This window comes from Annulohypoxylon maeteangense (assembly GCF_022496945.1).
Source record: "Annulohypoxylon maeteangense strain CBS 123835 unplaced genomic scaffold GGS22scaffold_11, whole genome shotgun sequence".
NCBI classification, from domain to species: domain Eukaryota; kingdom Fungi; phylum Ascomycota; class Sordariomycetes; order Xylariales; family Hypoxylaceae; genus Annulohypoxylon; species Annulohypoxylon maeteangense.
This window is the reverse complement of record NW_025953258.1, coordinates 385,134-412,285: the sequence shown is the minus strand read 5'-3', so window position 1 is coordinate 412,285 and position 27,152 is coordinate 385,134. Positions and strand designations below refer to the sequence as shown.

The window sequence follows — 27,152 nt, the reverse complement described above, 5'->3', positions numbered from 1 at the left end:
TTTTCTTTTTATAAACATGGTGTGGGAAGATGTGACGTCCCTGAGAACATTTCTAAGATACTATATCTAGGACCACCTGATTGGTCTACGATGAGTCTAGGATGCCCTTTGATTCTATGGAGATGAGAATACCTTTTTAGTCCTAGAGTCTATCAGACAGATTACAGACTCCCGAACCGGCCTACTGTGTCCCAGAAATGCTGACTCCGCCATAACGCCATAAACAAGCCCTCGTACACAAGTTCGACCCATGTCTAATAGAACATTCCCCATATAGCTCATTATCAAGTGTCTCACCACCATATTTTCTTCTTCTCGGCCTCTGCCTTCTTCATGTTGAGTCGTCTCAACATTTCCCGGTTGCGGGGGTCTAGGAGCCCCACGTTTCCTTCGTCGTGGAACCAATGATATTCGTTCTCGCTGCCTTTTGCGTCGCTGCCTTGCATTTTGACGCGCTGGACCTTTCTAAGTTTGGCCAAGCCGTACTTGCACACCCAGAGAGAGAATACGATAGAGACGCCAGTGACAGCTGCAAAGCCCCAATGTGTCTCTTCGATAAAGTTCTCGAGGTTCATGCCATAGAGACCGGCGATGAACGTACCCATAGCTAGACCGAGCGTCCCGACACTGAATTTTAGGTCTAGGAGCATAAGAGAGTTACGGTTCGCGTCTAGGATTGCCCGGATACTATCGTTGTTAGTTTGATATCAAATGGTCTTAGGGGTAAATTTGAGAGCTTACATTTCTTCGGTGTTCCGAATACTTGACACCAGATTCTGCGCTTCTTGGACGATTTCGTCGCAAAGTTTATGATATGACTCTAGCAGCATCTCGACTTCGGTATGGTCGTCGAGCTCACGGTGAACATCGCGTGTTTTCTCGGTCAAATACATATCCGCCAAATCGTCATCAGCTTCAAGCAGTTCCTCGATAGCGTCTCGTACGAGCTTTGCCTTCTGTTCGAACGTGCTTACTCGCTTGGATAAGACGAGCAGAATTCGCAACTTGTGACGATCTATGTCGTCCTCAAGCTCACTTAAAATACGGATCACCGGATCGCGAACCGCCTCGAAATCTGCTTCAAGCTCTTGGGTGGCGGATTGGAGGACCGCTTCCAGAGCACGGAACTCGTACGGCAGACCGCCATTTCCCGGAACCGTCTTCTGCTGAAGCTTTCCTTGTAGATCGTACATGAACGCCGACTGGGGATATGATGCTTTGGAGCCATATACATCGAATAGTAAGACACGGTTGTACTTGATTAGCACTTTTAAATGTAGTAAGTTGATCAGAATGGCAGTTGGTCGGACGAGGATGTGTGGTAAGTTGGAGGAATCGATCTTGCGTAGATCGCGAGGTAGCAAGCCGAACTATGTCGAGTCAGCTATTGTCTTTCTTAGGGGTCTTATAAAGTCTGGGTCTAGGGTGGACAAACCCTTGCGATGAGCTCGCTCTTCTTGAACTCGCCGTCTACTAATATGACATTTCCATTCTCGTCAACTTCGGTACATCGTAGTCTCGGCTCCAAGGCAGCTTTCTGACTGAGCTGCCGTCGAGTATTAAACATTGAATTATTATCAGGGCCCCTGTCTGCATCATTGGGGAGATCGTCTGGTTCTAGAGGTTTGGCCTTCTTCCTTGTCCCAAAGCCCCAGAGTTTATCTCGCCAAGTTGTCTGGCATTTTGTCGGAGGCCGATTCGTGGAGGAGTTATATCGCACGCCTATACTTGGCAAAAAGTATGGAGGGTTTGTCTGGCGAACATTTCTTGAAGCTCGGTTCCCGCGTGTTTGTATGAGCGAATCTAGATCTAACATGCCGGCCTGTAATGTCGCATTTTGCGAAAAGTCCATTGCACAATCTACTCGCGCAGAACTCTTCTGGTTTCTTCTAGCTGCGCATAGGACTCTACGCGCAGCTTGGCCAAGGCTCGTTGTGCTATCATGGCTCCAGCTGAAGAAGCTAAGGCTTTCTGATTGTATGCGAAGGAATCTGAGGAGTCTGGGAGACGGCACTAGTGGGTGTAGCGAGGCCATCCTGAAAAGTCTTTTGACAGTGGGGGGATAATATTCGTTTCTGTTAGCAAATCTCAACTGAGTAAGATGCCATTATTTGCTTAGGAATTATACACGAGATGCGCCATGTTCGATACAATAGTGATAGGCGCAATATCTCATAATTGAAATATATTTGAGATAGAAATTAGTACGGAAAATTAGTTTGTAAAAGCTTCAAACTTCGGACTTTGCACTAATAATCTATGAGCGATAAGAGGGATCGATTGAGATCGTATGGGACCCACTAATACAGCACGCCTGCCCGCTTGATTCCCGGCTGATTGGATAAGTACCGAAGTACCGAAGTATGATGTAATTCAATAGGCCGAAGATATTCCATTTTCATGTACCCAAGCAGCCAAGTACCAAGTACATTTGAAGCTTCGTTTTCACCTAATAATAATTCTACCTACACTCTCATTACGAATCCTATGTTTGTGTTTTCACTGGTCTATAATGAATAACACTTCTCATAACAATCATGAACCTTACCAAAGACAATTCATTGTGGGGTACGAAGGATCTTCCTCAGTATTATGTGGTGGCTTGCGTTTATAATAATGAGCCGATTGCCTTCACCTAGATCCATAAACTCGTCGACAACTGAAGTTCTGCACAGGCCCTAGGTATTGAATCTGATACATCGCCGGACTTCATTTATCTCTCTCTCATACAACTGGATCTTTATTGGCACGGAAACTCACTACAAATCCACGGTTCTATCATCACCGATGAAGTTAACACCTTTGAAGGTCCCTGGCAAACGCCGCCAGAAGGACGAGCCTGTCGCCGTCGTACCACGTAAGAGAGTCAAAAATAAGTCAAGACCACGCCCGCAGAAGTCCGCCGAAGAAACTGCATCTTACCTTGAACATATGCCACTAGAGATACTAGAGCATATATTCTGGCTCAGTGGGAATATCAACCTTACACGTGCCAGTCCTCGCATTGGACGCCTGTTGTCGGGACTGCCTACTCGGCAAGAGACTTTCATCTGCGCTTTCGAGCCTACATGGGATGCATGTTTCGGGATCATGTCCCCTCGGCGCGGCGCTGTTTGTTGGATATCCAGCGTACCTGAGATTTCCCAAGGCAACCCTGAATTCCAGGTAAGTTCGATATGGACTCAATCACTCTTACCGAATTATAAACTAATTCGAATCAGTCCGCTCTTTTGGAATTTTCCTGGACCGACATTTCTTTCATACTAAAATGCTGGGATCTTTACGTTGTCCGACGTGCGAGGCGGCGACTTCTTTGCGGCTACGCTACTACTACTTCGCGATTCCATCTCTGTCACCCTCGTCCAATAGCGAATGCTCTCGAGACCATGGGCGAGCACAATGTGACTGATGAGATAGCATCCAGCGACGAGTTCTGGGTCGACTACCGTCTATTCCGAGACTTGGAGGTGTGGGAAGGAGATGATCGGCGTAAAAACGTCGACTCCTATCTGGGGTTATTTGCATCCAACACCTTCTACCAGGTAAATTCGGAGACTCGAATCCCGGACACATTACTCTTGTCACCTAGAAGCGAAGCGGACCTTCAGAAGTTGTTCTGGTTGGTTCGAGGCGGTGCTAGTCTAGGACCCGACCAAGATTGGGAATTCACCCAGGAGGTATACCACAACGCATTGCTAGAGTGTAAACGAAAGAATGGTCAGCTCAGCTATGCCGTGATCGGAATACTTTACATTTTGGGAGCATTGAGACTCTGGCCGGAACACGCACGTGCTAATGGGATAACAGCACTCTATGAGCTTGCGGGTCGTTCTCGGTTAGGCTTTATTGGTCGTTACGTGCAATTTCTGGACGAGCCTTATATCTACGAGGTGCAATGAGTCATGTAGATCAGTCCAGGGGCTGACATTCTGGGGTCGCAACACGTTAGACTGCTCAATCTTCTAGTATCTCTGATGATGCTAACGTCAAAGCTGCTCGTGTAACCTAGCTGGATATGCCCCGGTTCGCTCGGAAGGGATATGGAACACTACTGGCAACCATTCATGGCAATGAAGTCAATATAGGATGTTATTTCGCACATCGGGCCCTTCATGGGCATGTCGCCGAAATAGTGCTTATGGAAAAGAATTTGCGTACATGTTTTATGGTTGGTTGTCGTGGACGATGACTGCCTCTGAAGTTCAGAAAATATCTCGTTATACAACCACGATAATCGATTCTTCGAGTATAGTACCTCCTCATCCCGGGTTCTACTGCCGATTCTACGTTATTGACTCCTTGGCAGCTATATAGTAAGCACCTTAACTACCTGCCCATCGTATGATAGTTCGTACGTAATGTTACACGAGTAGTATAGCATAGTAGGCGAGCCAACCCCAAGCTGTCATATATTGGAATAGACGCGGAATTAACGGTGTGAATGGGTTACACAGACCCATCCGACAAGCCTCAATTCTCTATTGGCGATAAAATATGGCGGTTGAGCTACCGGTCCACTGAAAACGGGCAAGCGAATGGTGGAATTCGGAGATATGGAGCAAGTCCATTATTTCCACCCTCATCTCTCACACACTCTTACTCGATAGCTGTTGGTTTGAAGAGCTTTCTTTTGCAAAATAGCCTTTCTTAACATGTGCTCTCTATGCTGATATTTCTACCTCTCGCAACATCTTCCCTTTCCCCGGAGTCAGCTCGCAAATTTGGTCTTTTCTGCCTTGGCGAACATACCAACAACATTCTAGATAAAGAGATTTGTTAGAGATTTCTCGGGGTTTCTGCTGAAAACGCCAGGATGCGAGTTCGACGCCGCACACCATCGCGGCACGAGATCGATGTCGGGTTACACAAGACTATTGACGGCTCAAAAAAGAAAGAATAACGCCTCTGAAGTGATATACCACACGATCAATGATTTTTTGAGTATAGTGACGTATCGGACCAATGAGAGTCAACCTCCAGGCTGCAGCCACATCTGAAGACGGATAGATACGCTAAAAACGGCGGTGATGGCTAATTAGCGTGATAAGCGTGGTCATTGGTCGACCCAGAGTGTATAACCTCAGCTTCCAGAATGTCGCTCCGTCCGGCATTCCATGCGAGCTGCCTGCCTGCCGCGTGGGGAGGAGTGTGATGGCAGGCATTTCCTTTTTTTTCTCTTCTTTCAATCGGCCGAGGACCAACCAAGCTGACGTTTACGCCCTCGACGATCCTTCCGATCTGACGGTCCTCGTCCCTTTAGGAGCTTAGCGGGTGGCCACATGATAATTGACGTAGCCCAGGATCTATGCCTTTACCATGGTCCATATATCGGACCCTCGGTACATACGTACGTGGGTAGGTATTTAAGGGTCGAGTCACACTTCTGGATTTGTGGGATTTATATGTCTCGTATCCTTTTAAAGAATACGACCCTGCCACATTAGCAGCTTAGGAACTGTTACTCTTAGGCAGCAAACTAGAGTTGGAAGAAAATATTTGTTGTCAAAATGGGCATCGTTGTAGACCCCGAATACGCGCAGATCCTGGCGAAGTCGGCCGGACAATCCGGCGACAAGATCACCGATATCCTCGCCATCCGCGACTGGTCCAACGCGCTCATCGACGCCGCTTCGAAGGCCGTGCCATACCCCGAAGGCATGCAGGAGACCGTCCATTCTACCACTACATCCGACGGCTTTCTCCTACAAATAACTCGGTTTCTACCCCTCTCTGTTAGACAAGAATATGAGGATGTGGAAGTAGAACACGAGAGTAAAGAGAGCACGGGGAGTAAGGGGAAAAGAGCCGTAATATTCGTCTTCGGAGGCGGCATGATATCCGGCACCGTCAGCGTCTCGCGGGGCTTCATCGCCGCCGTGGCGAATAACAGCCACACGCAAGTCTTCGCACCGGACTACCGCATCGCGCCCGAACACCCCTACCACGCCGGCGTCGACGACGTCTACGCCACCATCCTCTGGCTGCAAAGCCACGCGCAAGAGCTCGGCGTCGATCCCGCGCGCATCGTTATCATGGGCCAAAGCGCCGGTGGCGGCGTCGCGGCGGGAGTCGCGCTGATGGCGAGGGATAGAGGGTTGGACCCGCCGCTTGCCGGGCAGTGTCTTAGGTACCCGATGTTGGATGATAGGACGTGGTACCCTGAGAGCGATCTGAGGAATAAGTATTGGACTTGGAGTGTTGCGGCGAATGATATGGGGTGGACGTATTATCTTGGGGGGTTGAAGAAAGGTTAGTGATCATGCTGTGTTTTGATATTAAATTTTGGGAAAAGGTGGTGGTGCTAATATAGCTTGTGATGTTAGAGGATAGGAACGAGGAGAACACACCGTGTTATGCGGTCCCTGCGAGGGCTGTGGATCTTCGCGGATTGCCGCCGACGCAGATTGGCGTTGGTAGTTTGGACTTGTTCAAGGACGAGAATCTGGATTATGCGGCGCGGCTGGTGAAGGCGGATGTGGGTGTCGAGTTTCATTTGTACCCTGGTATGCCGCATGGCTTTGATGGACCACATGGGTTTACTGGAAAGCCTGCGATGAGGTTTACGAATGAGATGTGGGAAGATGAGGCGAGGTGGATTATGAAGTTATGATGCTAGAGAATTTGTTTAGAGATGCGTCGTGTATTTGCTTATTGTTGCTTAAGATCGGATTGGCTCGATGCCTTGGTAGGTTGGGATATAGCTTGGGTGTATTCGAGGTCGTTGGAATGATCTTATAATATACCCATCTTCTGTCATTTGCGCTTGGATTGCTTGTTTTGTGGGATTAAGGACACTGCTTGTTGGGATTGTTAGTATGCTAGATCTCTAGAATAGAATCAATGTAACGCACCTGTATTGTTTACGAACGCCAATGGCGACCCTCGTTACTGCCATCACTATAGAATGGGTAGGTAAGTAATCATATATGGATACGAAGAATCACCCAATTGCGCATTGAGGATGTTGACATCGAAGGAGAATACAGGGTGCCAGCTGAGGTGATGGACAGGAAACAATATCCTACCTACACCTTGGTCACGGTGATACTACTGCTATGATGAGGAATCAGAGTCTTGGGTGGGATCGCCCATATACATGTCTAGCACGAGAACTCATTAAGGGTTCTATTTACATCCAAGAGGTCATTATTGGGAAGGGGATCTGTGAGTGGAATTCTGCCAACTACATCCTATGGATCATGTTGAATAACAATAGCTAATGAAACGGGGCCAATAAGGGCATCTCCGAAAAATTCCTTATCCTTCCTTCCAAGCCTTTACCAATGTTTAACCACGTACTCCTCAAGTCGCGTTATCCTGTGGATGATGACCGGATGCGAGATACCAAGCATCACGATGTCATGCCTACCCAACCCGTTTACCAGCCGAGGCGAGTGGTACCAGCCCAGCGGAAGAGGATGGGAAGATCCTCCCAAGATCCACCGATGACGTCGAGCATGTTGCGCGTAGCCTGCGCCAGAGCGGGCCAGTAGAACTGGTCGAAGTCCAGATCGAACTCGAAGACCAAGGCCGGGTAGTCACCGTGGTGGCGGTTGTGGGGCCAGCACACCCAACTGACCTGCATCGACTCGAGGTGCGGCGTGATGTTCGCATCGTAGTCGGTGAGGTAGTCCAGAACCATGAACATAAGGCCCTCGTGCTCGTTGAACTCAGCGAACTCCGGAATGTCGAGGACCGAGCCGGGCTGCTCAAAGGGAGTGATTTCATTGTCCTGAAAACCCTTCTCGCGGAACTCGACGGCGACGTAGCCAAGTCCGCTGTTGCGGAGGTAGCGACGGAGCTTGTCCGTCGTGTACAACCAACGACTACCGCGATAGACGGTGTGGGGACCCCAAAGGTCGCCATCGACCATGTTCGAGTTAAGCTCGGCGTGGACCAGGACCGTGGGGCGAAACACGCGGCGACGGATACCGGGCTCGCTAACCAGCATGACGATGTTAACGTGGAAGGTTGCGTCGCCCATGTCCTTGAGGATGATGTGCTCGATGACCGCCATGCGTTGCATGAGTCTCGAAGACAGATCAAGGCCAATGAAGTGGTGCATGAGAGGCGCCGCAGGCGGGTAGGGAGAAGCTACGCGAACATTGTCCAACATGTAGTTCACGATCGGGACAGTGCGAGAGGAATCGGCATCTGGGTCGTTGTGGACCAGCGTGGTCTCAAAGTTGTCCATGTCCTCTATTGGCATAGGCTCATAGACAGGATGATGAATACGCAGACGCATAAGCTGATCGAACACTGCTTCCATCGCCGGATATCGAGGCATGCCCTGAAGAACGAACCCCATCAAATCGATGTCCTCATGATCGCGGAAGATCTCGCGCTCGATGGCAAGCTCGTAATCGACCGCGGCATCGCCATCGACAAGAGGGTTGACCTCAATGGCTGCCTCGTCCTGGACAGCAAGCTGGAGGTTGACAACTAGCATGTCCTCGGCAATAATATCATAGTCGACAGCGTCCTCGTCGTCAATCATCTCATCGACAACGACGTCCTCGTCGTCAATCATCTCATCGTCAACGATGTCCTCGTCGTCAATCATTTCATCGTCAACCGCATCCTCGTCAACCGCATCCTCGTCGCCTATCATCTCATCTTCGACACGAGCGTCGTTCTCGGGGACAACATCACGATCCAGACGAAAATCAGCCTCAGCGAACACGTCCTCGAAGGGAATGTTCACGAGCAAGGCTCTCGGGGAGGAGCCGGCCGACATCTTGACTTGATGTGATGTCAGGTTGTGTAAGGTAATTGAGAGATTTGGGGGGATTTAAAGAAGTTTCTGCGTTGAGAGCTACGTGGGTATGAGCATGACGCGTGTCGCGAAAGATGTAGAAAAATACTACGAACGCGAGGGAAAAAATACTTACAGTGTATTTTTCAAGAAGACGAATGAGATCTTCGATCTTCTTACTTGATGATCAATCGCAAGAAAAAAATCCGATAGTTACGTTGATTCCGAGTTTATGTTGTAGTAAACACGCAAGAAGAAGTGCTTATATGGAAAGGTGTGGGTAAGTGAAGGAGGTGGAGCGTGGAGCGTGGAGGGTAAAGAGGAAAAGAAAGGTGAAGAAGGGAAAGATTTTAATTTCTGAGCGTGGGAATTCTAAGTTGCTTTCATAGACAAGCCCGTGTGTCCAGGCCAGCTGTAATCAGCCAGAGGAGCAGAATAGAGGCTAAACTAATTGTAGCTTGAATAACCTGAAGTGATCGTGAACTATGTCGACGGTGGTAAATACGGGGCTCAGGGGCTCGGCGGGCTTTGTGGCCCACCGGAGCCGACTTGCTCAATCCCGGATGTAAGACCGGAAGGTGAACTTTAGGGGAGGAGAATAACTATTAGTTGCTATAGAAAGGGGTTGCTAAGTTTTCATATGGAGGAGTCGCAGATGATGAAATAGGGGTTGATCCTGTCAGTTTATGATTGACCTTGAAAGTCTGATTGTTTTGGGCCGGGCACTTTTCTTAGTGAATATAGCATTATTACTATTATACCTTCTTGCCCTAAGGATAATACCAAGTATATGTTATGAATATAGGGGTAGTTATACAAAAGCGTGAGTTTTTCTAAGCGGGATGTAAGTATGTAGACCTCGTTGTTAGAGTGTTCCAAGCAGATATTACCATTATAAATCACTGCTATGTTGAGAGTATCATGACTACTAATGTACTAGTACAAAGGAATAACAACTTTGGAACATAGGTAAGTAAGAAAGCTAGCTCAATGCCGAATTCGCAGATTATCGTATAATAGGTACCTAGGTAGGCAGGAACATAGGTACTAGAAGTTTCCGGAATATGGCAGGCTTCGACTCTCCAACTTTAGTTTACTGACTAACGACAGAGACTTTGGAGATATCGACAATCTGTGTTTGGGGGCTTACCCCTTTTAACACTCTGGTACGATAAATATTAGGTGTGCAGATGTTATAAGTGCTCACCAAATGGCGTTAACCTAAGGGGTAGGATACCTTCCAGCATATGCGAGTTTATTATTTGCAATTTAATGAAAGACTGACTTTTCAAGAAAAAGGGAAGGGTTGCTCCCAATTTGTTTCTCTTCTCACATTGAGAGTTTACTAATATAAAAATTTAGAAGTCTTATGATAAAGAAATATTTTCTAAATGAAGCGAAAAGATAAGGAAAGGCATTCATGTTTGTAAAAGGGAGTTCTATTTACAGGTAGGTAGGTACCTAGTGAGTCGAAACGAAGTCCATATTGTAAATTTATCAAGCATATATGTCGGTACCTAGATTTATCTATTCTACTCTTGTAACCTCGAAGAGGAGGATTCCCATAGTTGGTTCCGCCCAGTTCTGGTTCATGTTCATGCGTGTAGAATCCATGGCCTTGAATATTGTCTTCACATCCCACTTTGTACTTGTCTTCTCACCTACCTCTTTCCAGAACTTCTCAAATGTTTTCTCGCTCTGTCGAAAGTTTGTGCCATCGCCTTCCAGGTTCGGGAATTCTCCACCGACACCACTGCCTAAAGAGCTACCAATTAGAATGGCCCCGGGTTTCGTAAAAGAAGCAATTCGCTGAGCAGCCTTGACCTGACCTTCCCAGTTCCAAATGTGAAGCAGGCTGGTCAGGTGTAGCACGTCAAAGCGGTTTTCCAGAGGACTCCAGTCTGCGTCGTCGTCATGAAGGTTCCTCGCGTGGAACTCGAATGACAACTTGGACGCGTCGCGAAACAAATCGTAGCTTAGAGTGTTGAACTCCGGCACAAGATCTAAGCCAACTAGCTGCTCTGGCTTCGCTCCATCAATGAAGAGTTTACGAATATCCTGGCCGAAGCAGCAGCCGACATCAAGAAACCTGGAGTCGGGGTTGCTTCGGATACGTTCAAGCGCGTTGGCGTACGAAGGGTATGAGGCGAGGCTCAACCGGATAAAACGCATCTGGCCGATGCATGGCCATGGGTAAAGCGCGAATGCTTTATCTCGCTAATACGATCATCATTGACTATAAGCACTTCTGACTGTCGTGTAGATTAAAATCACCTTACAATAGCTAAACAATGAGGTATAACTTCTTCTGGTGCTAGACCGGAATATGACTCTAGCAATTGACGCGATATAGGGTCAATTTCTTTGACGTCTTTTTGCAACCATTGGGACGAATCATTCGCCATCGCGTCGATGATTTGGTAATGCTGTAATTGGTAGTATTAAGCGACGTAATGAAGGAGGTGGAATTAAAAGTGCCAAGAACTGTCAAACGAGACAAGCAATGAGACTAGCCAGCAGCCAAGAAACATCATGGGTTAGATAATGGGTTAGGCAGATGGGAATGAAGACGAAGAATACCTACCTACTGCATGCTATAATAGTAAGGCGGATTCATCATGCATCTGGTATCTAACGCATTGTAGAATTAAAACCCGAGCGATTGCGCGTACGAAGTGCACGCTTCTCATCACGCTGGGTTCGGCAAGGTCACCGAAAGCTTAGCAGGTAGGTGTACCTAATACGGAAACCATTTACGAGTGTATCTGCCCTACTAAGTTAGCCCGCCAGAGATCTCTGTGCTATGGATACACGGTCATTACTCGGTGTAAGCACCCAAAAGTCATCGCCAATCATCTGCATGAACCCCGCGCTACCCCATCCCCTTTCGGTAATTTATGTCTCATGCTGTGCCACGCACCATACCAGTCGTTTGGATAATATAGGGCAGATAAGGTGATGACCCTTAGATTACCAGTATGTAAGGGGAAGGCGAATATGCTCAGGTTATGGTTTGAGGTAATATACATCTAACTATTAATTATTATAATGATGTGTAATGTTACAGGAATTACCCCTGAGCCCGACTTGGTCCTCACGGGTAACGAGTTTTTGTTTGCGCTTCGCTACCGAATTTTAGTGGACGATGCACTAGCCCCCAGCAGCTATTGTCCGGTGGTGATGTACGCTATACTTAGGGCACACCCAACTACTGCCATCCCCACTGAAGTGCCTGATAGTCCGGCAGATCTAGCTCCATTTTCAGGAGTTGGGCTTGAAGAAGCTTCGCTGGTAGAAGAAGCGCCGCCAGTACTAGTTGCCGATGGGGTTGTGGTCAAATTGGCTAGAGGACTATTCACATCGAAGTAGGTTCCAGCGACGATGGACTCCCCTAAAGTGTCGACGAACTCCGTAACATTGAAGTTCAACCTGTTGGTGACATTCGACAAGTCAAGGGGTAGGGCATAGGTCAGGGTGTCGGGAAGAGTGTAATTATCCGGCTGATTGAATAGCAAGAGCGTGTAACGATGCGTTACGACCGGGTTCTTCGCTTGTGGCGCCGGCGGAATATACGACGCCAGAAACTGTGACTCCGTGTCCAGCTCAAGGAAAGTACTGTTACCCAAGGTTGTCACGTGTCCTGAATCACACGTATAATTGCCTCGGATGGCATGCAGACCGGTCTATACGTAGTAAGACATTAGCCGATGATCCCTTACTTCTAGGGAAGGAAGGGCGTATATCTAGACTTCTGAATGGATATGATGGAAGCGCCACCAATACTAACCTGAGTTTCGATATCGCCTTGCAGCGCATCGGGGTCCACCATCAGAAGGATATAAGTGCCATTACAATTGGACTCTACCGGTAGACCCACGGTAGGAAAGCTTTGGGCGTTGAGGACTAAGAAGGTACGTCAGCGTGATTGGTTCATGGTGATGGTAGCCGATGGGGGGAATAAGCAAGGCAGCACAATAAGCAAATCGGCTTACAGTCAAGCGGCAGTAGCTGGCCGGAATAGTTCAAAGGAGTCGCGCCCCATATTACGGTCAGCGGATTCGAGGTGGACGGCTCGAATCCAGAGAAAGTCTGACCTAGGGTCGACAGAACTACCGAACACCAGACCAAAGCAGTGGCTACGAGATAGCGACTCATCGTGCCAGAAACATGAAAGAACGAATGACTTTCGAGACTAGAAACTATAGAGTGTTCTTTTCTAAGAAGATATTCATCTTTGGTCGGCCAAGAAATGCCCAGATTTGATACGATTTGATAAAGGGGCAAGGGTTGAGAGGATTAGGTCGTCGAAGGATCCTGCAAGACGACTCTAAGAATCAACTTGCATGCGCACAGTCCGACGCCCACCGGGGCTCACTGTGTGGACACAAAACGACGACAATGGATGGTTACGTGACGGTAACATGACCTCGTGGCTTTAGGTTCCAATGCAGAGGATAAGTGAAGGCGGCGTTGATCGGCGGGAATAGCATCCGAGACTTGACTCTTCTTAAAACCCGACTGATACTCTATAAACCAGTTTTGAGACTTTGAAATTGTGCCATCTTTGTTCTCGAAGATAGTCCGACTTCGTAAGAAATTCTAGATTATACTCTATTGAAGGAAGGTTACAGGATTTTTAAGGATTCCAAGGGTCCTAAGAAGAGGATAGTATGCCGATCTTTCTCCCAAAACGCCACTGATCGTGACGCCATTCAGCTCGGTAGCGATGCCTGTCTTGATCGGCAATCTCTCAGCCCCCGCGCCGTAAATCCGCAGTCGAGTACACTTAAGCCGGAAGGTCGCACGTAATCGCTTCTATTCTACCGTATAGTGGAACTGTTGGCGGCCAAATTCCAAAAGCTAAACATAATAGCGAATCCAGCAATGCTACCTGAAGGTCGTAGTTAGCAATCTCTCTACTCGGCGTAAAATGATCAACAACCTATTTTGGCTGTATCGTAGCTGAGGCGTATAGCGTATCCTAAAACTATCATTAGAAACTGCCTAAAGGGGATGCCCACCAACCATCAGACAATAGGGCTGCAAATCTTTGATCATAAGCATAACCATAGCCACCAATGTGATTCGAGTGCCAATCCTTTTAGCCCCCTTCATCTGCCGAAGGCTGTGTCTCCTGCGAAGGCTATAGGTTGGATGTCAGCCTGTCATGCTTCTTTAGACCTCCAAGTTCAACTTGGCGATCTTGTTCTGTAACCTAACACTAATCGCAACTATGGAGTTGACGGCGGAGGAGAAGGCCACTTGGGACGAAAGTCTACAGCCGCTCATCGTCGGTATACTGGTCACCTTTCTCGTCCTCACGAATGCGACGTCCGCGGCGCGGATATTCACTTCGGTCCTCCGGCACAGGAAATTCCAGATCGATGACTACTTGATGATGTGCGCCGTCCTCCTCAGCGATGGAATTATATCAGCTATGTTGGCCGCGGTGACAAAGGGGTTTGGACTACACCAATACCGAGTCTTAGCCAACGACCCTCAGCCCCCACTAGCACTCGTCCAAATCTTGCAGATTGTCTGGGCCTATGCGGTGCTGAACGGATTCTGCTTCTCGACTATCAAACTGTCCATTCTTTTCTTCTTAAAGCGCCTCTTTTGGGTTTCTCGATGGTTCAAGATCGCTTGGTGGGCTAACGTGGCGTACGTTATCCTGTGGACAATTGGCTCGACCCTTTTCTACATATTCCAGTGTGCGCCAATCGACTTTTACTGGAACAAGATTTACGTGGGTGTTGGAATGACACCCCCTGAAGGCGACGAGAACGGAAGATGTGTGAAGGCGCTTGCTAGTATCGGCACCCCGATCATTTTAAACACGATCGGAGATCTTTTTGTCTTGCTGCTTCCTGTGCCCATTCTACTCAAGCTGCAAACCACGACTCCGAAACGCCTGCGACTGCTTGGATTATTCGTCATTGGATTCATGGCCACGGCAGCCGGTTTCGTACGGTTTGCATTCATATTTGCGACCAACCCCAGAGCCGACGTAACTTGTAAGTATCCACTAATGAGCTAAGCGGCGCCGAAGTTGCTAAGATCTTCTAGATTCGTCTGTTGAATTCCTTCTTTGGAGTAATATCGAAGAAGCCCTTGGAATTGTCTGCGCAAATATACCCATCATCGCTACTTTGTTCGAACAAAGGAGGAAGAGGAAGTCAGGGATAGGATCAAACGGCCAGAGCTTCCAGAGCGCACAGGCTCTAAGTTCGAGGAGGTTCACCAGATCTGCTACGTTGAATCATGAGGGCAGCTATGAAGCGCTCAACGATAAGAACCAAGACTTTGCGATGGAAGACCTAAATCTCGGGAGCATCTCCAGAGTTGAAAAGGGGGAACATATTGAGCGTTCTCCTACTACGGGAATCGCTGTGACGACGTCTATTACGACTCAATTTGATACCCCAGGTCGAGCTATATAATAATTAAATAACTCGTAATGAAAGATACCATTTAAAATTTTGGAAGATATCGCGACCATAGAATGCGCGGCTACCGGCAACGCGCCTAGTGTTACGTTCCACACCTAGCGAGAATAGAGGCTAGGAAAGATTCCTCACCTAGGTAGACCCAGAAATCCGTGATTATCAGCGAACACCTACCTAAGAGGTAGTAATAGGATTAAGGTATCCATAATCCTACGCGCCGCTAGAGTCGTAAATCGGGTATATCTTAACGATTTTCGTAGGCGTAGGGGTTCTTCGTTCGGTGTAGCTCGATGGACTATGCCATTTTGATAGTACCCTCTTTCTAAAAACGGATTGATCTTCCCCAGAACTCTGGTATATACCATGATTACCTGCCTATGTAGGTACCAGCATGTGTTAGTTTTCTAACGCCCGAAAACAAGTTAAACACTTACCAACGATGAATGATTCGCGAGTTATCGAGATCGCCTCAGAGCTGTATGCTGACGCTCAAGCGCTGAAGCAAACAGGAGCTTCAGACTCAGCAGAGGCGGTAGCTATTCGTGAGCGAATCCTCGACAGTGCCTTTGAGATCTACAACCTTTCGCTGGACCCAGCGGAGCTTCTCAGGACTCACGCTTCGGTAGACAGATCCCCCTTCCTTACCCTCACCATCTCCGCCCAACCCCACCAAAGATCACAGCTAACTAGGTACCTACCCATCCAGCACGCCAATCTCATAACCCTCCACTTCATCCAACGCTTCCAAATCGCCAACATAATCCCGCCCGACTCCGGCCTCACCTACGGCGCCATCGCCACCGCCAGCGGGCAGTCCGAACAAACAATCCGCCGCATCCTCCGCCACTCCATCGGTCTCCTCATCTTTCGCGAATCCCCCCCTTCCCCCTCCTCAGCAAACACCACCCCCCTAATCCACCACACCCCCGCCTCCCTCCTCCTCCGCACCCCCTCCTTCAACGCCTGGATAGCCGCAACCTGCGAAGAGAGCTGGCCCGCCGCAACGCGCACCGTAGACGCGCTAGCGACCTTCCCCGCCGCCTCCGAACCGTCGGAAAGCGGGTGGGCGCTCGCGCATTCCTCTAACCGACCTAGCGAACCTAGCGAACCTAGCGATGACGACGCCTCACAATCGCCCCCAAGACAATCGTTATACGATGCCATAGCGAACGACCCCGCCCGCGCAGCTCGCTTCGCAGCTGGTATGGCGGCGTACTCCAGCGGGCCGGGGTACTCGCCCGCGCATTTCCTGGGCGCGCGCGGGGATATGCTGGCGGAGTTGCCGGCCGGGTCGGTGTTTGTGGATGTGGGGGGTGGGCTGGGGCAGTTTGCGCGCGCGGTGAGGGGGAGTGTGCGGGGTGCGCGGGTGAGGTTCGTGGTGCAGGATTTGGAGGGGGTTGTTTGTAGAGCTAGTAGTGAGCCGGTAGACGGTTCATTAGGAGATGGGGAGGGAGACGGAGAGGGGGAAGGAGGGATTGTTTTCCAGGCCCATGATTTCTTCGAACCGCAGCCGGTGAAAGGGGCGGAGGTTTATTTCCTGCGCTGGATTCTGCATAATTGGAGCGATAAGTATGCGCTTCGGATTCTGCGGAATGTGGGGTTGGCGATGGGGGAGAGGTCACGGTTGGTTATACATGATTACTGCGTTGAGGACCTCGATCGGCTTTCTTTGCGGGGGAGGCGGGCTGCTACGTGAGTTTGTGTTTGTGGGGAGGTCCGTGAGATGATGTGCATGTTGGAGCTGACTGGCTTTTTAGGAATATGGATATTGGGATGATGCAGTTGTTGAATGCCCAGGAGCGGGATGAGAAGCAGTGGAGAGAGCTTCTGGCGAAAGCAGATCCGAGGTTTCGGTGGATTGGCGTTACTAGACCGCCGGGAAGTGCACTTGCTATCATTGAGGCATCGTGGGGGGAGGAGTAGGCGTTTGCAGGCCGTTTGGGCGTAATTGATCGTCGACGTCTTATAGTGTGAAGCATTTTATGGCACTGTGACGGGATCGTGCATGGATATTGACGCCACCAGGTGGGTATGTCTTAGCTGATCAAATTATGGGAAATAGGATTTTCAATCATCATGATTATTATCATTCTGCCTCTAGAAGGAAAGGATATGGATACGGGCTATGGGCCTTCGTTCTTGAGAAAGCTTAGAGAAGAGCGATATGTAAAAGTTCCCCTATTTCTCTCCCTACTCCAATTAAACCTAGAGCTTTCAAAGACCTCGAGCAACAAGAATATCCTGAAGAATCCGTTGAAAATCGCGCACATGCTTGGGACTCAACATATCGGCATGACTCCCGGAACTCTGGTGGAATTTCAAATCCCCAGTCACGAAATCCTTCCACTGGTATAAAAACCGATCATACCAATCTTCACGACCTTTCTCCGTCACGCTGAGCAGGGGGTCGACGATAAAGACATCCATAGTCGGCACCGACCCCACAGCCTCATATCTACGCGCCGCCTGGCCAAAGTTATGCGCTATATCCGCGATCCGCGAAAGTCCAGTCTTGTCAAGTTGTAACGCGTCGAGACGTGCCGGATCTGCGTTCGAGAGGATGAATTCCAAGGCAACATCCGACGGCTCGTTCCAAAGACGCGGTATCACTTCATTAGAATACCTCTCCGGAATAAGTCCCAGGAAGAAGCTTACCATAACCAGAGCTGCACTCCATGTGAGAGTGCTAATAAGAGGTGCTATATGGGGCGGGCTATCGAGGGCCCCGACGAAGCGAACTTCGTCACCGTTGGCGATTAGCAGTTTCGCAACTTCGAATGCGACACTGCTTCCCAGAGAGTATCCAGCAATGGCGTATGGACCTTTGGGTTGAGTACGCTTGATAGCATTGAAGTATGTGCTAGCCATTTCGTCGATAGACCCGAAGAACCGCTCGCCAAGACGAACTCCACGAGCACGAAGACCGTACACGGGTCGGTCGCTAAGATATCGCGACAGGGGGATAAAAACTAGAACGTTTCCAGAGGCGGGATGTATAATCCAGAATGGCGTCTTGTCTCCGTTTGGTTGGAGTACGACTACGGGATCATAGGACTCGTCCGGATCCTTGCTGTCGTCTATCCCATCGCAAATGGAACGGATGGTCGGGTTTCGCAATACTTCGGTGAGCGTTACCGCGTTGCGACTTCCGAGGGTGTTCTGCAGCCGGCAGGCGAAGGCGTTGATATCTAAGGAGCTGAATCCTAGATGGAAGATGTTATCTGTCACGCTCGCTTCTTCTGTTTGTAAACCGAGCATGTCGCAGGCGAGATTAAGTGCCGACTCTTCGGCGGGATTAGCTGGAGCGTCGCGGTTCGCCTTCCTGAAGGCGTGGATCAAGGATCTATTCAACTCATCCACCTCTTGGAAATCCCCTGCTTCGAAGGCCTTTCGAAGTTTCGCTCGCGATACCTTCCCTAGTGAGCTTCTGTTGAAGGAAGATTCCGGTAATGGTATTATCCTAAAAGGCTTTTTATTTGTAATCACACTAGAGATCCGACTCATGTTGTCATCAATATGTGTTCGGGATTCTCCGGTGGTATCCTCCTCGGTGGGGTTATAGACAATGCAGTACTCTTCGGTATTAGCACCCTGGGGGCGATGGGGGAAGACGATCGTCAAAGAAGGAGTTACTCCTGGTAACTTTATTTGTTCGATGGCTGTCTCAACTTCTGAGCAGAAGTATTTGACACCGTTGATGTTGATTGTGTCTTTAACACGACCGACGATATGTAGTTGGCCATTAGAGTCTACGCGGGCTTGATCTCCGGTGATGAACCACCCATCTTGGGTGAACGCTTCTTTGGTCGCTTCCGGATTTCTGTAGTATTTCTTGAATACGACAGGGCCAGAGATTTGGAGATCTCCTATTTCACCAGGGGGTACCTGGACGCCTTCAAGGTCCACGACTCGGACGAGACCTCCTGGTATTGGGGCTCCGACAGATGTGAATTCACCCCCGGACTTTATGTCGTATGAAGGGCAATTGAACCCCCAAGTCACACCGGCGCATGACTCAGTCAATCCATAACCAGGGCATATAAATTCGACTTTAGTCCCGTAGGCTTGGAAAATCCTGGTCACCCCCACTGCAGTTTTAACAACGTTAGCCTCCCCCCCTGAAAAAAGGGCGCGAAAACTCGAAAGATCAAGTTTCTCGGGATTTCGTAACTCGGGATCCTTCTCGAGTATTTGGGAAGCGACTAAGTCGAGAAAGAAATTTGGGGCAAAAGTTACGCTAACTTGGTGCTGGTTTATAACCCGAGGGAAAAGGTGAGGGTCGGCGAGGAGATCGTTGGCCTGAACATGGACTTGCTCTGCCCCTAGTGACATAGCATGGACGTGTATTTCTACGAGGTTGACGGCATGATCTAAGCCAACCCAGTTAAGAAATACGTCTTTGCTATTCGTCTTGCTGTGAGCACTCTTTCCAGCGGCTGCTTCTAATATCTGCTCGTGGGTGAGACAAACAGCCTTCGCGTTTCCGGTGCTCCCGGATGTTAGCATAAGCACCGCAAGGCCATCATCCGTAGGTGGAGCCGGTGCCTTAAATGTGAGTTCTGTCTCTGCTGGTAACGACTCTATTGTTTGGATGCTCGCGTTGCTGTTATTTTCGAAGACTGAAGATAGTTCTTCGGTTGTCAAGATAGTTGGGTTTTCCAACAAATTTATCAAGTGTGAGATATGGTCTTTTCTCAACCCTGAATCGCTCACGAATGGTGGCGCTATGCAAGGTACGCCACCCGCAGCCAGTACCGCCCAGAACCAGCGAATGTTATCGCGGTGGGTGTTGAAGTATAGTAGTACATTGCTGGAACCAGGTTTTGGCTGAGCGAGTCGGAGACGTATCAATGAGCATGCGTCATTCTGAGCCCTAGTCCATAGAGAAGCATAGGTCAGATGTTCCGTAGCTGCACCTCCATTGCGCTTTGATACGAAACACAGACCAGAAGTTGTATGTGCCGACCTCTCAAGTATAGCGAGTAGAGGAGATAGGTTCAAGTCTTGCTGTTTCTTTGATAGCGAAACAACCGAAGAGCCACCAAGACCTTTTATGGTCTCAGGGGAATGAATACCAACCCCTATCACTTCGGTTAGTTGGAATATTCGTAAGAACGAGGCCAAAGACACCTGTAACATCTCTTGGCGGCCGAAATCACGATGCTTACCGCTGCTACTATAGCCATCAAGAGTTTCTAACCTCATCGCGAAGATATTAGAGTATAAAACTTATCAGAAAGGGTGTCTCTAGTCTGCTTACAAGATGCAGTTGCCAAGCTACCAAAAGGGAATAAGAAAAGGAGTTCCGCATGTACTTATGCAGGATATTTCGAACGTTACTAGCACTACAGAAACTCGCCGTTCCCAGCTACATGGTTCGTGGCATCGTGCGGTCCGCATTTGACGATATAGCGACTAATCTGGTACGACACACCCTAAACGCATCGATCCTTCGGATGCGCTATAGCCCAATAGCAACACTGTGCGAGCGGTAGGTTGCAGCGCAGATCGGGAGTAGGATTATTAGTGCAGTCTTTGCAGCTGATAACACGCTATTCTTTCTTAGGTTGGAATCCCGCATAGATTGAACCTGGTACCTGGCTTGCTAAACACCATGGAATGTCCCCTTTGAGAAAAAACTGGAAACTTATAAGCATGGTAACGACGATCTTTCCCGGTCTATCCTAGAACCTCACCTTTCTGGGACGACGAGGCTTCAAGCGAGGAAATGCCTGGCATGTTTTACGACGGCAGGCAATAGGACTTGGGTGATCCGGCATTTCGAGTTAAAGACCGGGTGATAAATAGGTACCTAATTCTACCATCAATACTTATTTCTGATTCGCTAACCTCACTACTCTATACTATGTTAAGGTCACCGCTCCACGTAGATCTCAAGAGCTATGTCAGATGCGGCAGACTAGTCGGATCTAAAGGGATTCGATATGCAATATCCCTCGATTAGCGAGGATTCGGCCGGTCCGGGACTTTTTGTCTCCTTTTGAGGCATGAAAAAATGGGAATTGGGTAGGTAGCTAACTATACTCAACGAGTGGTGGAATAGCAAATTAGGCCCCTGATCCGCGAACCACCTGGGCACATAATTCAAACAAATATACCCTAAGGAAAATGTGTTTTCCCGGGGTCATACATTGTCGCCGTTCAAGGATGCCTTAGGGCTTCTCATTATGCTCTGGCTCTCTCCCTCATCGCCCTATCATTTTCGTCGTCACCTCTGTGGACTCTTTTGAGATAATCCTTGAAGTCTATAGACATCTGGCAAACTTGCTCGAAATCTACCTTGTCTAAGACAATAGTATCACTCTCTTCCTTTCCACCTTCATAGTGGTACCGATATTCTGCTAGCGATACGGCGGTTTGGAAAGCTATAAAATCTAAGTAAGTTTGTGGTATTTTTGTCTTGTCGGTGGTTGAGATGATATGCTGAACGGAAAGAATTGAATTCTTTTATGCTTACCATTTCGTATCTCTCGCCCATTCCATGGTATCTTCTTCATCTCAGAGTCGTTCATGACAAAATGCTTCGCCCGGGATTCCACGAGGATCGTATCTTTACGTTCCCTCTCGAGTTTGTCGAAGAATTGCTTCCAAATCTGCTTGCGTTCAGGTTCTCCTAAATCTTCGTATTTGATTACGACGTGAACTCGAGAGATGAAAGCATCGTCAAAGGTTCCCACGCGGTTGCTGGTCAAGAACAGAATACCCCGATAATATTCCAGGCATCGAAGGAAGACTTCACAATGTTAGTTTGTAAAGCAAAGCGGGTAGATATAGCACGAGACAAACCGGCGACCAGAGTGTTTCGTTTCAAATCGGAAATCATCCGTCTTTCCAACCAAACGTCCGCTTCATCAAGAAGCATTACAGCACCCCATTTTTCAGCAAGTTTGAACCACCTAGATAGCCTGTCTTCCATGACTTCCTCGTTAGTTCCAAAGTCTGCGCAGGTCAAAGAAAGCAGTGGCCGCCCGATCAATTCAGAGATACATTCTAATCAACGTTTAGTGATGGTCATATGTATGGGTTCATGTTTACTTGCCAGCGGTCTACCTCGTGGTTAGCCAAGAGATTTTGTGATAGGTATTTTGGGGGAGATTCTTACATATGTCTTTCCAACACCAGGGCCTCCGTGGAGGAGAAAGATTTGGCCCTCTCCCTTTTTCTCGATAAAGTCTGCTCCCCAAGTTGAAACTGATGTGCCAGGCGTGAATCTTGGATCCGTGTACTTTTGGACGATTGCTTTGATCATCCTCTTTCGCTCGTCTGGCATTACAAGCGTGTCTATCGCTTTGGTATTGATAGTTGGGGGATAACACAGCTCCACGTCTAGTTTTTCTATTCAGAGTAATTGTTAATTTACGGAGCATAGGTATCTAGTGAGCATTTCTTTATGAATAACTTACCCCAAGTCCGGGTCCTCAATGCGAGTCCCCCAATATTTCCTACACAAAGCAGGTAGCGGTGTTTTGGATTCGGATGATTGCCTGAAAATTCGAGGTCGTCATGTCGCGGGTGAACTATGTCATATTCTGCCCACGGAAAGCCCCTGGGGGGATGAGGGCGTCCGCCGCGACACCTCTCACATGGACAAATGGCAAGGTTATCTCCCATGTCATTAATCATGAAGTTTTCTGATATGAGGTTTATTTTATTGTGCTGGAAGTATGCGTCAATGTCTATAACCACACGTGTGTCAATCTAAACCTCTATTAGTCGATATTTATCTCCGCCAGGATACTTATACTCTTCTTACCACTTTCTTGTCAAAGGAGTAGGTTTGCCCATGGTAATGCCATTGTTGCCCCCCCTTTAGCATTTCGTACCATTTTCTCCCCCTTTCGATTAACTTCTTTCGTGTCTTGCCCCCGTCTGAAGCATCGACGAAATCTGCCGGGATAACTTGCAGATCTAATATGGGGCGTTCGCCGTCGAAATATCCAACCACTTTGGTTTTTCTGGATCGACGAACATACATTCCATCAGAGTTGAGATTCCATAGCGCCAACCTATAGGACCTCGATAGCTTGTCGGTCTGTAGAAGTTCGGGGTCGACCTCACATTCTGCAACAACATAAGCACCCGCTTCAATACTCTCCTCAGTAATGTAAACTGTAGTCCCTGGTTTATATAGTAACCACATTAGGGGAAATGTGCACATCGGGGGAGTTTTAGAGTGTCGGGCCCTTTCAATATCAATCTCGTTGCCGTAAATATCACTCCTAAGGAAGCGAAGAAGTTGGCCGATATGATCGAAAGCGATCCTTGTGCACCTATCCGCCGAAGGCTGAGTTGGATTAAGGGAAAGAGTAGAAGCGGGCCTCTCTTCCGTATTTACTGCATTCTCTTTTCCATCAAATGTATTTTTGAACGTCTCGAGCTCCGTCAGATGGTGAGCTAGGATACAGAACGGGGACTTCAATACCAACGTGTCTACGTTCACGTTCGTTCTGGGATAATACGTGACGATCTTTTGGAGTGCCTCGATGATTGCTTTTGACCTTATAGTCATTTGTTGTTTGATAGATTTGAATTGAACTCGTGGGTCGTTCATTAAGCCTTCCCTTACGATCCTGATACGTTTCCCATCAGACCGATCATCATCATCTGGGTGGTCAATCACCAAAATCGTTTTGATTTTGACAATCGTCTTTCTTGGGTGGACTTTAATCCCTTGGCGCGCCTTAGCCAGGTCAAAGGGCCCGTCCCAAGGTCTACGGTGCAAGAAATTCCCCCCTTCGTCCTGGAACTCAATCTCGTGAGGGAAGTTTGTTATGTTACGAGCTTCAGCCGTACTCATCCCTCGCACGCCAAGAAGCTCGCCGGCGGTTTCAACTGGACCTGGCTCGCTAATGTGATCTTTGGGTTGGGTGGAAATTGTGAGACCGCTTTCGCTCAAGTTTCGATTTTCAACTTCATTATCATCTTCGCTTTCGGACATTTCCTTTGAAGCTTTACGTCTGAACCAGCTAACATCATCTCGAATCTTGCTGATCTGATCTAAATATTCTACTTCGAATTTTATATTGCCCTCCATAGTCTCCCCAGAGGGGGCCGTTGTCGGTATCTTGTCAGTGGATTTCGTGCCTTTTTCTGATTTGTCGTCCTCTTCAAGGTCGTCATAGATATTCTTGTAACACCTGGGGCAAATATGAATGTCGAATTGAAGCAGATGCGAATGATTGGCTCCTGTGACGGGACATAAGGCCTCATGAATCGGTAGGTGCTGTGTTATGGTGGACTTGTACACCCTATTCTGCGTTCTTTTTGATAAGTGTTCACCCTCTGAATTGAATGAATCTTCGGAATTATCGACTGAACTATTCAATTGGGGCGAGGGTTTGGGGTAAGGATCATTATTCTGTTCCTCTGGTGGGTATTTCGACGCTTCGCCGAGAGTTGTGAATATAGATTCCATGTTAATGATAAGAGGGCGATCATCTGCAATAGGTTATTCCATACTCTATAGGTATGAATACCTAGGTAGACAATAGAATAGGAGGTAGGTTCCTACCGCCCGGCTTTTAAATCGCGCTGCTACGTACCAAGCTTCCTGGAAGTTCTACGCCACATATTGATCCTAGAGCAGCTATTGGGGCGGAAGACTGGTTCTAGCCCCCAAATTCGACGTTGTGAAACCTTCAGGTGGTGAGGGGGAAGATGACGACGATGAAAAGCGCCAGCGTTATGCGTGTGGTTACATCGCCCAATATCGAATGATTATAAAAAGAGTAGGCGGTTCAGAGCTAGTTCAGGAAAAGGACTCGCCTGAAATTGTAGAAACTAACATGGCAATGAGTTTCTAAACAGACAATGACAGAAGAACATTCTGATCCCGTAGTGGTGGGGCTTGTAAGGCGATACAGTGATCAGCTAGCAAATAATATGCCAGAGAATGCGCTAGAGAAAGCCGTGGCTGTACACGAGACGGCGCTCCAAGAAGCTGAGCGTATGCCTACAGCCTGGAGGCGTTGGCTTCGTTTCGATGTTCCTGAATCGTAAGTGTCTCATCTATCCGCATTCTCCGTATTCGTCACAGAAAAGTCATTGTTGATAACTCTGAAATGACCGTGAAAGAACAGTGATTCTACCGTGGCAATCCTGAGAGCAGAAGCAAAAGAAACTACTGAACTTTGGGAAAGCTTGAGACTTGATATTGGCGACTTGGGGATTCCTGGAGACCAGATTCCAACCGTCGAGACTCTATGGACCGCAGTTCTCCAAGCTCAAACCCAGTGGGACAAGAAAAAAGAGAAAGGCTTTGGGCGAGCTAAAGTGCATTTATTCTCATTCCTCGAGACTATGGACGAGCATAAATATCTCTTCAGCATCATCCCGAATGGCGACAAGTATACAAGCCTTATTACAGGTGTTATCACATCGATCGTGAAGGTAAGAAATTCCATGTATCAGTATTTTGTGGCCTAGGCTCAGATTATCATCAACAGGCATCGGTCAACCACGAGTCAATCGCCGAGGGTTTCTCGCGAGCTCTCCAAGAGATTAGCAGAGACCTGAATTTCGTTCGGAGAGGTACGCGAATGTGCAACACAACTGAGATGAAGGGGCACGTAATCCTCCTGTACCGGGAAGTCTTCGCTTTCCTCTGCCATACGATGAAGTGGTATAGTTCCTCTTGGAATAGATTTAAAAAGGCGTTCGATAACAAATTTTACGATAAAAACGTCGAATCCAGAGTCAAAAGAATCCAAGGTCTAGTCCAGCGAGTCCGTGATGAAATGAGGTTGGCCAGCGACCAAATGGTCCAAGACATACATTTGGAACAGAAGACCGGGTTTATCGAGACATATAACCGTATAGATATGCGCCTCGACGAATTCGAAGGAGTCTTGGATGAAAAGTTAATGAAATTTGCCAGGATGATCGGAGAACAAATGTGCACGACGCTGATGGCGAACGCCCAACATGGTAAGAGATGAACTAAGACCCGAGAATGTCTTGCTGAAACTTTAAAGATTTGAATGATTCGAGAATGAGATCCTTGATGGGAACGGTGAACGATGCTGTGCGCGGCATAGCGAGGAAGTCTAGTATGAAGATCCGGAGTTTGCACAAGAACTAACGGAACGCGGTTCAGCTAATACTAGCATCATAGGCAATGCGGCCGTCACGATGACGAGAAAAGATTTAGAGTGGCTTAAACAATCGCTTGGACCATTCGTCGAGCACGGACAAGAAAGCATGCCTTCAGACTCTATGCTAACTGATATACCGCTCATTCCGAACGACGTTGCCGTTGACATTCAGAATTGGGCACAGTCACAAGATTCGAGCTTGCTGTGGGTGGAAGGACCAGCGTACGAAGCATTTGGTCAAGCTCTCCCAACTATCGGGTGTCGAATCCGGGCGATATCCGAGGATCTTAGTATTTCGTGCATCAGCTTCTTCGCCAAAACAAGATATGTGTTTGAGTCCCAGGCGATATCGATGAAAGATGCTGGTATTGTCTCCATGATATACTCGATTATTTCTCAACTTGCCACTATTGTCCCAGAAATCTTCGACTCCGTAGAAGATCTCGTGGGGGATAAACTACGGCGGCTAGACGGTACAATGCAGAGCATTCCGACAGCGCTAGAAACACTGAAAGCTCTTCTATCCGTCATTGAACCAGGGCTCGTATGCGTTATTTGCGGATTCGAACTCGTGGATTGCCGTGAGAATCTCAGTATTCTCGAAGAATTTATACGAATATTACGAGAACAACCCATTGAACGTAGAGTCAAGGTTCTCTTTTTAAGTCATGGAAATTGTCGAGCTTTGTCAAGCATGACGAATTCTATGCAGCGCTCAGATGCCACTAGAATGGTTTTAAGTAGGGGGCGTTCCCCTCTGGCTGGCGCTGTGGCTGCGAAGGATTTTAACGCACGTGTACATAGAGAGCCATAGCGTTCCCAACTTCCAAAATTCAT

General features: G+C 48.2%; 11 protein-coding genes across 11 annotated transcripts; 5 read left to right on the top strand and 6 right to left on the bottom strand.

Moving 5' to 3' along the window:
• Positions 1-22: 22 nt before the first annotated feature.
• GGS22DRAFT_166069 (cora-domain-containing protein) lies at positions 23-2,243 on the bottom strand. The gene is made up of 3 exons (XM_047961782.1): positions 1,436-2,243; positions 742-1,370; positions 23-687 (listed from the first exon to the last, which is right to left on the bottom strand). The coding sequence occupies exons 1-3, from the start codon at positions 2,033-2,035 to the stop codon at positions 294-296; spliced, it is 1,623 nt and encodes a 540-aa protein (XP_047817607.1). The 5' UTR covers positions 2,036-2,243; the 3' UTR covers positions 23-293.
• Positions 2,244-2,380: 137 nt separating this feature from the next.
• GGS22DRAFT_166068 (uncharacterized protein) lies at positions 2,381-4,426 on the top strand. The gene is made up of 2 exons (XM_047961781.1): positions 2,381-3,165; positions 3,222-4,426. The coding sequence occupies exons 1-2, from the start codon at positions 2,788-2,790 to the stop codon at positions 3,897-3,899; spliced, it is 1,056 nt and encodes a 351-aa protein (XP_047817606.1). The 5' UTR covers positions 2,381-2,787; the 3' UTR covers positions 3,900-4,426.
• Positions 4,427-5,104: 678 nt separating this feature from the next.
• On the top strand, positions 5,105-6,867 carry GGS22DRAFT_166063 (alpha/beta hydrolase fold-domain-containing protein). The gene is made up of 2 exons (XM_047961780.1): positions 5,105-6,249; positions 6,324-6,867. The coding sequence occupies exons 1-2, from the start codon at positions 5,508-5,510 to the stop codon at positions 6,608-6,610; spliced, it is 1,029 nt and encodes a 342-aa protein (XP_047817605.1). The 5' UTR covers positions 5,105-5,507; the 3' UTR covers positions 6,611-6,867.
• A 511-nt stretch (positions 6,868-7,378) lies between these two features.
• On the bottom strand, positions 7,379-8,737 carry GGS22DRAFT_194992 (uncharacterized protein; the record flags this gene model as incomplete). The annotated part of the gene is made up of 1 exon (XM_047965596.1): positions 7,379-8,737. The coding sequence occupies one exon, from the start codon at positions 8,735-8,737 to the stop codon at positions 7,379-7,381; it is 1,359 nt and encodes a 452-aa protein (XP_047817604.1).
• A 1,487-nt stretch (positions 8,738-10,224) lies between these two features.
• Positions 10,225-11,310, bottom strand: GGS22DRAFT_25828 (uncharacterized protein). The gene is made up of 2 exons (XM_047966619.1): positions 11,035-11,310; positions 10,225-10,972 (listed from the first exon to the last, which is right to left on the bottom strand). Exons 1-2 carry the CDS (start codon positions 11,158-11,160, stop codon positions 10,283-10,285), a joined length of 816 nt encoding a protein of 271 aa, XP_047817603.1. The 5' UTR covers positions 11,161-11,310; the 3' UTR covers positions 10,225-10,282.
• A 456-nt stretch (positions 11,311-11,766) lies between these two features.
• On the bottom strand, positions 11,767-13,449 carry GGS22DRAFT_25799 (phosphatidylethanolamine-binding protein). The gene is made up of 3 exons (XM_047966617.1): positions 12,748-13,449; positions 12,543-12,658; positions 11,767-12,438 (listed from the first exon to the last, which is right to left on the bottom strand). The coding sequence occupies exons 1-3, from the start codon at positions 12,908-12,910 to the stop codon at positions 11,920-11,922; spliced, it is 798 nt and encodes a 265-aa protein (XP_047817602.1). The 5' UTR covers positions 12,911-13,449; the 3' UTR covers positions 11,767-11,919.
• A 21-nt stretch (positions 13,450-13,470) lies between these two features.
• On the top strand, positions 13,471-15,628 carry GGS22DRAFT_25810 (uncharacterized protein). The gene is made up of 2 exons (XM_047966618.1): positions 13,471-14,769; positions 14,822-15,628. Exons 1-2 carry the CDS (start codon positions 13,989-13,991, stop codon positions 15,193-15,195), a joined length of 1,155 nt encoding a protein of 384 aa, XP_047817601.1. The 5' UTR covers positions 13,471-13,988; the 3' UTR covers positions 15,196-15,628.
• Positions 15,629-15,640: 12 nt separating this feature from the next.
• Positions 15,641-17,124, top strand: GGS22DRAFT_189735 (S-adenosyl-L-methionine-dependent methyltransferase; the record flags this gene model as incomplete). Its single annotated transcript, XM_047964897.1, has 2 exons — positions 15,641-16,893; positions 16,959-17,124. 2 exons carry the CDS (start codon positions 15,641-15,643, stop codon positions 17,122-17,124), a joined length of 1,419 nt encoding a protein of 472 aa, XP_047817600.1.
• A 161-nt stretch (positions 17,125-17,285) lies between these two features.
• GGS22DRAFT_166051 (acetyl-CoA synthetase-like protein) lies at positions 17,286-20,118 on the bottom strand. The gene has a single exon (XM_047961779.1). The coding sequence runs from the start codon at positions 19,705-19,707 to the stop codon at positions 17,416-17,418; it is 2,292 nt and encodes a 763-aa protein (XP_047817599.1). The 5' UTR covers positions 19,708-20,118; the 3' UTR covers positions 17,286-17,415.
• Positions 20,119-21,387: 1,269 nt separating this feature from the next.
• Positions 21,388-24,637, bottom strand: GGS22DRAFT_180406 (uncharacterized protein; the record flags this gene model as incomplete). Its single annotated transcript, XM_047963767.1, has 8 exons — positions 21,388-21,587; positions 21,680-21,955; positions 22,009-22,212; positions 22,342-22,557; positions 22,626-22,920; positions 22,976-23,492; positions 23,592-23,933; positions 24,159-24,637. The coding sequence occupies 8 exons, from the start codon at positions 24,635-24,637 to the stop codon at positions 21,388-21,390; spliced, it is 2,529 nt and encodes an 842-aa protein (XP_047817598.1).
• A 395-nt stretch (positions 24,638-25,032) lies between these two features.
• On the top strand, positions 25,033-27,129 carry GGS22DRAFT_189731 (uncharacterized protein; the record flags this gene model as incomplete). The annotated part of the gene is made up of 5 exons (XM_047964896.1): positions 25,033-25,217; positions 25,302-25,611; positions 25,668-26,148; positions 26,196-26,270; positions 26,336-27,129. The coding sequence occupies 5 exons, from the start codon at positions 25,033-25,035 to the stop codon at positions 27,127-27,129; spliced, it is 1,845 nt and encodes a 614-aa protein (XP_047817597.1).
• Between the last annotated feature and the right edge of the window lie 23 nt (positions 27,130-27,152).